The sequence below is a fragment of the Thalassophryne amazonica genome, chromosome 6 (assembly GCF_902500255.1).
Source record: "Thalassophryne amazonica chromosome 6, fThaAma1.1, whole genome shotgun sequence".
NCBI lineage: Eukaryota > Metazoa > Chordata > Actinopteri > Batrachoidiformes > Batrachoididae > Thalassophryne > Thalassophryne amazonica.
Window position 1 is genome coordinate 87,088,485 of NC_047108.1, and position 12,235 is coordinate 87,100,719.

General features: G+C 42.5%; 1 protein-coding gene across 1 annotated transcript in view; it reads left to right on the forward strand.

Moving 5' to 3' along the window:
• LOC117512570 (membrane-associated guanylate kinase, WW and PDZ domain-containing protein 1-like) overlaps positions 1-12,235 on the forward strand; it is a 358,699-nt gene that overhangs the window by 247,303 nt on the left and 99,161 nt on the right. Inside the window, exon 13 of the mRNA XM_034172699.1 lies at positions 4,075-4,109. Coding sequence (XP_034028590.1) covers positions 4,075-4,109 — 35 coding nt within the window. The remainder of the gene's footprint in view (positions 1-4,074; positions 4,110-12,235) is intronic.

The following is a 12,235-nucleotide window of genomic DNA, read 5'->3' on the forward strand; positions in this document are numbered from 1 at the left end:
CTGTCTGCATTTAAAGTCTGCAAGGCTGCAACCTTTTCCATTCTGTTGATTAAAGTCAGTTTGGGTCAGAGTAACTGACAGCACTCCGTTTACTTCTAATTTATTTACTTGCCTTCTCATTTGGATGATAATAGCTATACTTAGTCATTCTGATTGAAAGTTGGCTTTGTATTAATAAAATCAAACCTTTTAAGCCCACAGTACAGAATTTCAGATCAATTCAGAACCTTATTAACTAGAGGAACTTTGGGTTCTGTGGTATTGAGAAGAGTTTTCCTGCAATTCAGCAGCTTTTGGACATACACACACATTTTATATATATATATATATATATATATATATATATATATATATATATATATATATATATATATATATATAATGTATGCGTTTGTGTATCTATGTATGTATACGTATATGTACAGTGAGGCAAATAAGTACTGATCCAGTGTCAATTTCACAAGTTTTCCCACCTACAAAGAATGGAGAGGTCTGTCATTTTTATCATAGGTATACTTCAACTGTGAGAAACAGAATCTCAAAAAAAAAAAAAAAATCACATTGTATGATTTTTAAACAATTAATTTGCATTTTAGTGCATGAAATAAGTATTTGATACAACAGAAAAACAGACCATAACATTTGGTACAGAAAACTTTGTTTGCAGTTACAGAGGTCAGACGTTTCCTGTAGCTCTTGACCAAGTTTGCACACTGCAGCATGAACTTTGGCCCAATCCTCCAGATCTTCTCCAGATCTTTCCGGTTTCGAGTTTCAGCTCCCTCCAAAGATTTTCTTCTGGATTCAGGTCTGTAGACTGGCTGGGCTACTCCAGGACCTTGAAATGCTTCTTACAGAGCCATTCCTTAGTTGCCCTGGCTGTGTGTTTGGGGTCATTGTCATGCTGGAAGACCCAGCCACGACTCATCTTCAATGCTCTTACTGAGGGAAGGAGGTTGTTCACCAAAATCTTGTGATACGTGACCCCATCCATCATCCCTTTAATATGGTCCAGTCATCCTGTCCCCTTTGCAGGAAAGCACCCCCAAAAATGATGTTTCCACTGACATGCTTCACAGTGTTCTTGGGGTTGTTCTCATCCTCCAAACATGGTGAGTGGAGTTGATATCAAATAATCCCAATGGTCACCCTGCTCAGAGTGCCGCTCTCATTTTTTTTTTAGATTTTGTCTCTCACAATTGAAGTGTATCTATGATAAAAAGTAAGGCCTCTCGATTCTTTGTAGGTGGGAAAACTTGCAAAATTGACATTGGATCAAATATTTATTTGCCTCACTGTATGTATGTATATATATATATATATATATATATATATATATATATATATATATATATATATATATATATATATATATATATGGGTGTGTGCTGACAACATTTCTCAGCACGTCTTGTGTACCTGCGTGTGTTAATATCAATATAAGTGCATATTCATGCTTTATGATGCAGAGATGCATAAATGTAACACTTGCCTTGATGTGATCAACTCTGTACTTTCACATCAGCATCACAATGCCCGAGTTGTTTTAAAGGGATTTAAAGGCTGCACTGTGCATGAAGATGTGCAGCCTCACTGAGCAGCATGTAAATCAGCTGATCTGGCTGACACGAGCTATAGTGGAGGAATGTAGGGCTGGGATCAAATAAAATTTTCTCCACTTAAAGTTTGCTTCCTTGATAATCAATTTGCTTTCAGTTCCACGCTTACGTTTATTAACACACACACACACACAATGTGTGCAATGTTGGGCACAGCTAGTCCAAATTTCAGTTTCAGCTGAAACTACAATTAACCACTAACATATGATTTTAGCTTAGGTTTGTTTTTTTGGTTCTAAAACCATGGAAAACACACCTAAAGAACTGAAAATTTAAGATGTTGTAGTATAAACATGGAGGTTCCCATAAAGGTTTAGCATGTCAAAAGCAGATGATGATCAAGATGCACATAATTATCAGAAAAAAAAATAAAGTTAAACATCATCCCCATTCAGCATGCAATTTGTTTACAGTGCATCCATCCATCCATACCCGCTTACTCCAACTGGGGGTCACGGGGGGCTACAGCCTATTCCAGCAGTCATGGGGCGTGAGGCAGGGTACATCCTGGACAGGACGCCAGTCTATAACAGGGTTACATATAGACAAACACTTTCACACCTGCACACCCATCTATAATCAATTTAAAGTAATTGGTTCACCTAATCTGCATGTCCTTTGGATGTGGGAGGAAGCCGGAGCACCTGGAGAGAACCAATGCAAACACGGGGAGAACATGCAAACTCCACACATAAAAGTCACAGGTGGGGATCGATCCCATGAGCTTCTTACTCTGAGGCAACAGTGCTAACCACTAAGCCAACGTGCTGCCTCTTCACAGTACAGAAATTATAAAATAAATAAGAATATTAAGAAATAAAAGTTCACATCCTCCTCTTCCACCTGCTCGAGGTGATGCTTGTTGACTTTGCGTGATGCGTTGATTTTTGCTTATTGTATGAGTGAAAACGGGGAAATCACACGATGCTTACAAACATGTTTTATTGTTAAAATGATTATTTTTTAAGTGTTGGCTGACTTAAAGTTAGCAGAACTAAATTTAGTGGAAGCTAGTCCACTAATGAAAAGGTTAGCTTTGCTAATTAGCTGTTAGCTCATTCGCTGAACTGTGCCACCAATGTACATATGTTGCACAGTTGCATTTACACAGAAAGTTTCATTAGCACATTAAAAAACTGAAATGTTCCACTTGCTACAGTAACTGGAACGCTTTAATCACACACACAGAGAGAGAGAGAGTATACAGAGGATGAATTATGAATCATGTAGAGAGAGATGCTTTGCAGCAACGGAGAGCTTTAACATTTAATGACTTTTTGCAACTGAAGAAACAGCCAAAGATGGAAGCTTGCAAGTAGTTGCATGTAGGAACGTTCCATTAATATTTCCAGGTGTTTCTCCTGGTACACGCTCAGTATCAGGTGTTGTCGGAGTCGCGGTCTTTGTACTGGAGTGATATGAGGGAGGATGATGCTCAGCGATCAAAAATGTGCTGCTGTTTACTCCTCGCATTAAAAAAGCACATTGATGCCGCGCTGTACAGCGTTACGCGATTGCCATGGAAACGGCAACTCTTTGTCCCATGTGCAGCCTCGTGTCTTTCGAGCATTTCGGTGCTCTATTTTTGTCACACAGCATATTGTGCAGTGTTAAGGAAATAGGACATTTTTGCCACAAAACGGCCAAGAATCAGCGATGACGCCTTTGATTTGGTGTTTGATGGTGAAGAAAGTAAAATGATGATGTGGATGTGAAATATGGCAGCTACGTAGAGATGCAGATTATTCCCTACACTTGTACACTTTGAGTTGTTTCCCCCGACAACGACGATTAATATTTCATCAGCACAAATGAGATTGATCTTCTTGTTGATACTGTATGTGTTAACTGGTATATGAGAGAGAGAGAGAGAGAGAGAGAGAGAGAGGAGAGCAAGTGCACTTTAGAGGAGGAGGGGGGGGGGGGACAGGGATGGAGAGAGAGGATCTGATTCTGAATGTAAGCCTTGAGAAAAGCAGGAGGGGTGTGGAGAGGAAAAGAAGCAGCTCTGTACTTCCTGAGCCGCTTCTCCCATTTAAACCTCAAACTACTGAGATCTTTGGGTAACAACTGAGATGTAGCCGGAGCGTTTAGGGCAGCATCTGTACCATCAGGCAGATTGGGGAGAGAGGACCAGAAGACTACAGAAGCTTCTGCAGCATCAGTCAGCCTGTCTAATAAAGACTGATCAGCAGCTCCTCTTCTGACAGCACAGAGGGAGGAGATCACTTACATTAGTGAGGAGTGTAGTGCACTGTGTTGCTCAGTGAGAAAGCAACACACAAGCAAAGGAGCAGGAGGAGCAGGAGGAGGAGAGAGCTGGGCGACTTGCGCTTTTTTTTCTGCAGCAGGAAGTCCATCTGTTTGGTCTTGGGGAGATTTTCTGCGAGGGGACAGGGGAAAGATCACCGCAGGTCATTAATGATCTCTCTGTCTCTGTGCCGCTGCTTTGCAGGAGTCGTGCCAGCCAAGAGGAGCCCAAAGCTGGTGGTGAGTAACTCGGCCTTTGGTCATGCATGTGCATGATGTGTAGTCCACTGAGTGAAACAAAGGCTATTTAAACGCACCCAGATGTGTTATTTAAATGTGGCCCCAGATATCTTCTCTTGTTTAAGGTGCTCTTTGTCACTTTCAGCTCTTGCTGGGCGCTGCTTCTTTTTTGTTCTCTCTCTCTCTCACTCACTGTCATTGCCTCTGTGTTGCAATTTGTCTTTGTCTCTCTGCACCCTGGTACTCTCTGTCATCCTGTGAGTGATTAGGCATAGCCCAGACACAACAGTGGAACACTGACCAGGTGTTGGTGGGGCGACAAACAGCTGCAGCAGAGGGAAGACGGGAGGCAGACATGGGGCAAAGTTAGGAGACAGGGAGGTCCAGTGCAGAATGGTTTGTCTCGCAGGACTGAATCACTCTTGATATCCTGCAGATACAGAGGACATTCTGAGGCGAACAGAGTTAGAGGAGAGAGGAATGATGAAGAAGTGAGTCAGAAGCAAAGAGGAGCCGGAGGAGAGACCACAAACAGATTTCATAATGTGACTTGTAGTTAAATGTAATAGAATAGAAAGAAGGCTAAAAAGGGGAGAAAGGCGCAAATGCATAAAATTCTGCTGAATCAAAACGAATGCCGTGTGATTGCAGAATGCATGAGGCCATGATTAGCCAAAGGTTACGTTCACATTACTGTATGAAATGATCTAAAATAAAAATCATAACTAATTTATTTTCATTTATTTAAATGTTTGATCTTAATTTGACAGATATGATGTTATGAACCTGACAAATCTAATCCCCCCCCCCGCATTGCACATGTGGCAATACCATATATACAGTCTATAGGTAATATGCATCTTTGCAAATATTTTACCTTTCAGTGTCATTAATATAAATATAATAAGTCCCTTCGGCTGCTCCCTTGTTTTCACTCAGCAGATTCAAGGTGGATCTACATGATGATTTGGCACAGGTTTTGACTCCACATTACATGGAGAAATGTGCTAAGGGTGGGGTTTGAACCGGAAACCTTCCGCACTGAAACCAAGCGCACTAACCATTTGCCCACCACCCGTGCCGCTGCAAGCATGTAAATTGCAAAATATGTATTTTTTTTTTAAGGAGTCACACATTTCACTTATTTATTTTTGTCACTCACTCACTCACTCTTCAACCGCTTTTCCGGGTCCGGGTCGCAGGGGCAACAGCTCCAGCAGAGGACCCCAGTCTTCCCTTTCCCGTGCCACATTGACCACCTCTGACTGGGGGATCCTGAGGCATTCCCAGGCCAGTGGAGAGCTATAATCTCTCCACCTAGTCCTGGGTCTTCCCCGGGGTCTCCTCCCAGATGGACGTGCCTGGAACACCTCCCTCGGGAGACGCCCAGGAGGCATCCTTACCAGATGCCCAAACCACCTCAGCTGGCTCCTTTCAACCCGAAGGAGCAGTGACTCTACTCCGAGCTCCCCATGGATGACTGAACTTCTCACCCTATCTCTAAGGGAGACACCAGCCACCCTCCTGAGGAAGTCCATTTCGGCTGCTTGTATCCGCAATCTCGTTCTTTCGGTCATGACACAACCCTCATGACCATAGGTGAGAGTAGGAATGAACATTGACCAGTAGATCAAGAGCCTCACCTTTTGGCTCAGCTCCCTTTTCATCACAACAGTATGGTAGAGTGAATGCAATACCGCCCCTGCTGCGCCGACTCTCCAGTCAATCTCACACTCCATCGTCCCCTCACTCGTGTACAAGACCCTGAGGTACTTGAACCCCTTCACTTGGGGCAAGGCCGTATTCCCTAACCGGAATAGACAATCCATCGGTTACCTGCTGAGAACTATGGCCTCAGATTTAGAGGTGCTGATCCTCATCTCAGCCGCATCATACTCGGCTGTGAACCGATCCAGTGAGTGTTGGAGGTCACCGGCCGATGAAGCCAACAGGATCACATCATCTGCAAAAAGCAGTGATGAGACCCTGAGCCCACCAAACTAGAAATCCTCGTCCCCCCGACTATGCCTTGATATCCTGTCCATGAATATCACACACAGGATTGGTGACAAGGCGTAGCCCTGGCGGAGGCCAGCCTCCACAGGAAACGAGTCCGACTTACTGCCAAGCACCCGAACACAGCTCTCGCTTTGTGAGTACAGAGATGGGATGGCCCTGAGAAGGGACCCCCTCACTCCATACTCCCGCAGCACCTCCCACAGTATCTCCCGGGGTACCCTCATACGCCTTCTCCAAGTACACAAAACACATGTAGACTGGGTGGGCATACTCCCAGGCACCCTCCAGGATCCTTGTGAGAGTAAAGAGGTGGTCATTAACACCTAAACAGAAAAAAACAAGGTTACAATGGGCTAAGGAAAAGCAACCGTGGACTGTGGATGACTGGATGAAAGTCATATTCAGTGATGAATCTCGAATCTGCATTGGGCAAGGTGATGATGCTGGAACTTTTGTTTGGTGCCGTTCCAATGAGATTTATAAAGATGACTGCCTGAAGAGAACATGTAAATTTCCACAGTCATTGATGATATGGGGCTGCATGTCAGGTAAAGGCACTGGGGAGATGGCTGTCATTACATCATCAATAAATGCACAAGTTTATGTTGATATTTTGGACAATTGAAAGGATGTTTGGGGATGATGAAATCATTTTTCAAGATGATAATGCATCTTGCCATAGAGCAAAAACTGCAAAAACATTCCTTGCAAAAAGACACATAGGGTCAATGTCATGGCATAGGGTCAATGTCAATGAGCAGATCTGATTTGATGCAGGTGTTAATTTGGGGGATGAAAATTTACAGGGTGATTCCATTATATTTTCCTCAGAATTGAGTGATTCCATATTTTTTTCCTCTGCTTTGTCTAAAAAAGTAACCGTTACTGACTGCCACAATCTTTTTTTCTTGATTTCTTATAGTGTTTCTTAAAGCCAGAAAGTTGCCATTTGAAATGACTTTAGTTTTCTGTCATGTCTGTGATCTGCTTTTTTTCTACAAAATTAAACAACTGAATGAACATCCTCTGAGGCCGGTGATTCCATAATTTTTGCCAGGGGTTGTATAGCCTCATTCAGTTGCTGCTTGTTTGTGGGTCTTTATACCCTCAATTTTGTCTTCACTAAGTGAAAAGCATGCGCTATTCGCTTGTGGTCACGTGACTGGCTTGACCATTGAAGAATACTCTATGCTGCTGCCTTGAAAAGGTCTTAGGTTGCTTTGGCAGTATATTTTGGGTCATTAATCACATCTGTCAGTCTGTTTGATCACTTTTGCAGCATTTGGCTGAATCCGAGCTTATTGTATGGCCCAACTACATGTGCACATTTCAGAATTCATTATAGGATTTTTACCAGGCATTACATAATAAACATCAGTGCAGGGGTAGTGGCCAAGCAGTTAAGTGCACTTGTTTCCATTGTGGAAGGTTTGGTGCCATATACTCCATGTAATGTGGATTTGCATCAGGAAGGGCATCTGGCGTAAAAGTTGTGCCAAATCAACATACACATCCGAGGTGGATCTGTTCCGGTGACCCTGAGTGAAACAAGGGAGAAGCCGAAGGGTCCTACTTAAATAACGGATGGAATTGCATCACTCAGCCTTGATTTTGCCTGTGCAAAAATACTTGTTGCCGGTCTTAGCAGGCTTTTCAGCTACTATATGTCTTTTGGCAAAGTCTAACCTGTACTTCACATTCTTTAGTGTTACCACTGGCTTGTATCTTGCCAAAAGCCCTCTCTGTCTCTATTGATGAACATGCATTTTATTTGTAGACTTTGCCAATGATCCATATACTACCTCCAAGACTGTTCTTGGCTTGGATCATTGGAGTTTTTCCTCACCAAGGAAATAATTCTGCCACCATAGGCTGTAGTTATCTTTATTGGTCTTTCAAGCCTTTTGGTGCTGCTTAGTTTCCTTCTTTTTAAGAATGTACCACATTGATTTGGTGTTCTTACAGTTTTTGTCTATCTGTTATTTCAGCCTAATTGTGGCTTCCTTCACTTGCATCAACACCTCTTTGAACCTCATATTGACCATTCTTGTGAAATTCAATGCTTAAAATTAACTCCAGACCATTTGTCTGTTTAATCTGACATGGACTAATATGCAGACAGGCCACACCTTTTCACTTAATTGTCCAAATGGTTAATAGGATATTATTGTGAAACCCCTTGAATTGAAGCTGAAAATCAACACTACGTACAAGCAAATCTTAATTGCTGCATTTCAAATCCATTTTGGTGATACAGGAGCAAATTTTCAAAAACTTTATACTTTCCAAATACTTATATGTCCAACTGTATTTGATTTATGTCAGATAAAGAATGCTTCAACATGTCAAATTATAGATTTTCTATTGACTGATGAAAAACATCAAATGCTACATTGTTGTTAAAAGTCTAGGTTGAAGGAGAAGAAGAAGAAACAACAGAAATGTTACCTCCGCATTTAACCTATCTTAATTACAGTTAGGCACAATCCAACCACTAGGACCAATGGGTAGCCATAGCCTGACACCTGGGGACCAACTCTAGATGTTGAGATGCTGCTTATGTTGGGGCAGAGGAAACACCAGACATGTGAAGAACATGGAAACTCCACAGGGAAAAGAACTGGGCATGGGTAGAATCAAACCCCAGACCTTCTTGTTGTGAGACAAGAGTGCTAACTACTGATCCACCCAAAGGCATGTCTAAATCTTTGCAAAGTATGGTAGTGCTTTCTGTTATCCTCAAAATCAGTCGTGAATGTAGCCAAAAATGGACATAGACAGATCATTAACCATCTACTTGCATGAGTCTAATTGTGGAGAAATACGTACAGTTACACCACATCACTTTGCTGAGGTCCAACAGAGCAAGAGCTTTGATCCCAAGACGTGGTCATTATGCATGACTGTGGCTATTTATAGCATCATTCATCATTAATTCATTATTTCATCAAAAATTTAATTATGTACTCACCCAAGGCAGTTAGTCTGTAACTCAAACCTCATCATCATATTCCATGAACATTTGTAACATTTATATGAAAATTGACAAAATGCCTCACTATAATAAAATGTAAAAAGTGCAAAACAGAAGTAGAAAGAAAAACCAAACATGGTAATTATTAAAATAATGTTTGTTTACAATTAAATTAATGTTTTGCAAAGCTTAGCATGTGCACATGATTAAAATAAAGGCAAAACCATATAAATTGTGACAGTGAAGATATGTGAGATTATAGAACTGACTTTCATTACATTGTTATTATTAGCAATATTATTATGTGTAAAATTATGTTGAAAATTCTATAGAGATTTCACAGACTAAAGGCTCCTTTATGCTCATGCGAAAACACGGATACTGATGGAGTCTTCTGCTCGCACTCTGCTTTCGTTTTGACTATATTTGTGAAAAGTATTGATGAAACGGCACAGTGCCACCAGAAATCAGGAGAGACTATAGCAAAACTTTAATTGCAACACAACCCGAGGCAAAAGTGCCCCGAAAATGACAGTTAACAATTGTGCGATATTTTCATAATTTCCTAGATAAAAAATCATGTGGGGACATATTAATGGCTGCACACACCACCAACACTGCTGGTTCAGTGTTGTTTCATTTGCAGTAAATACATTATTGTGAATTCTTCAAGCATTGTCATGTTTGATGTCACAAACTTTAAAGAAGATCTACAGTGCCTTCTAGTAGATATGGTACTGAACATCCATGCTGACATAAAGGATGTATGAAAGTAGGAAGGCAGTAACGGTTACACCATTTGAAATGCACAAATAGATTTACCATAAATGTGACATAAATGAGCTCTTTGTGTAATTGATCTAAAAAAAAAGTCTACGTATATGCGTCGACCTTCAGTGCATTTTTTTTGTAAATGTTGCATAAGTGCACCTGGGTCTCAGGGGTCAGTTCAAGAGATGCCTATTCATTTTTACAACTCATCTTTACATGAATAAAAATAAATAAATATAAGATACAAAAAAGATTTCAGTACAGCTGTAAATTACTGTCAGTTTACAGTACGTCCAGAAAGTATTCACAGCACTTCACTTTTTCCACATTTTATTATGTTACAGCCTTATTCCAAAATGGATGAAATTCATTTTCCCCCTCAAAATACTCACAACACCCTAATGACAACATTAAAAGTTGTTTTTTTTTTTTTGCAAATTTATTAAAAATAAAAAACTAAGAAATCACATGTACGAGGTCTGGCCATAAAGTATCGTACCTTTTTATTTTTTTTTAAACTATATGGATTTGATTCATATGTTTTCACGTCAGACAAGCTTGAACCCTCGTGCGCATGCGTGAGTTTTTCCACGCCTGTCGGTGACGTCATTCGCCTGTGAGCACGCCTTGTGGAAGGAGTGGTCCCGCCCCGTCGTCGGATTTTCATTCTCTGGAAATGGCGGAATGATTTGGGATTTTTTTCCATCAGAATTTTTTCAGAAGCTGTTAGAGACTGGCACCTGGAAACCATTCAAAAATTTATCTGGTTTTCGGTGAAAATTTTACAGGCTTCACAGAGAATAAGGACTATTACTACAGCTTTAAGGATGGCCCACAATGGCGCTTGGCGTGCCGCGCTCCGAGCCGCGACGACAGGCACGAACCACCGGATTATTTCTAAACGGATGGCTGTGTGGAGCTGGGACCGTTGTGTGCACTTTATCTGGTTATCACAAGAGCTGGACATCAACAATTTTCCGGCAGATTTCACTTTTAACAAGAGATTTTGTCGTGGAAAGCTGCGCGGAGGCTTTGTGCGTCATGACCGATTCGCTGTTCGAGCGAGACAAAGAACGCCTCCATTTCGGCGTGTCAGAGGACAAGTTCGGACATGCCCAGCTCTCCACAATTTCTCTTATAACTCACTCGACTGGTAAGCATTGAAAGCCGAGATAGGCATGTCGCAACTTGTCCTCTAACACGCCGATGAAAATCCGACGACGGGGTGGGACCACTCCTTCCACAAGGAGTGCTCACAGGCGAATGACGTCACCGACAGGCGTGGAAAAACTCACGCATGCGCACAAGGGTTCAAGCTTGTCTGACGTGAAAACACATTAATCAAATCCATATAGTTTAAAAAAATAAAATAAAAAGGTACGATACTTTATGGACAGACCTCGTACATTAGGGCCGCTTCACACATAACATGATAGCGGCAGAATGGCACACAAAGGAGGAGTCAAATGGCACACATGAAAAATCGGAGCCGCCTCAAACGCCTCATACAGCTGTCGCTACAACCGTTTGTACACACCAGCGGCTGCGAGTGCACTGCGCATGCTCATTCGATCCCCCTCTTGGCAGGTATCGGCCAAATTCCAGGTGTCACACACAAACATCCAACACCGCTCACTGGACACTTAGAAAAAGTGGAGCTATTTGTGCTCCTGGTACAAGAGTTGAGAGCAGCTGACCACATTTGACCTGTTTGTGAAAATTGTTAAAGTGCCCCATGAGTGTGGCGTCAACAAGCAACACACATGGGTGTGGCTATGCCGAACTCCCCCCAACACAGGTGGTGTGTGTGTGTGTGTGTGTGTGTGTGTGTGTGTGTGTGTGTGTGTGTGTGTGTGTGTGTGTGTGTGTGTGTGTGTGTGTGTGTGTGTCGCAGCTTCCCTGCTCCCCCCAACACATGTGGCATGCGTGCGTGTGTGTTGTGGCTCCCCTCTCTCTCCCTCAACACATGTGGTGTGCCAGTGTCTTGGCTCCCCCCTCAACACATGTAGCGTGCATGTGTGTGTGTTGTTGCTCCCCTCGCTCTCCCCCAACACATGTGGTGTGCCAGTGTCTTGGCTCCCCCCTCAACACATGTAGCGTGCATGTGTGTGTGTTGTTGCTCCCCTCGCTCCCCCTCAACACATGTGGCGTGCGTGCTTGTGTGTTGCGGCTCCCCTCGCTCTCCCCCAACACATGTGGTGTGCCAGTATGTTGACTCCCCCCTCAACACATGTGGCGTGCAGTGGGGTGAAGCACACTTGCATGACATGCTGATATGTATGTACAGACAAGATCACCTGCCAGCGACCTCTGAGCACACACGGCACAGAAAGGCATCTCTCAGCTGATCGGCAGCCAGCCA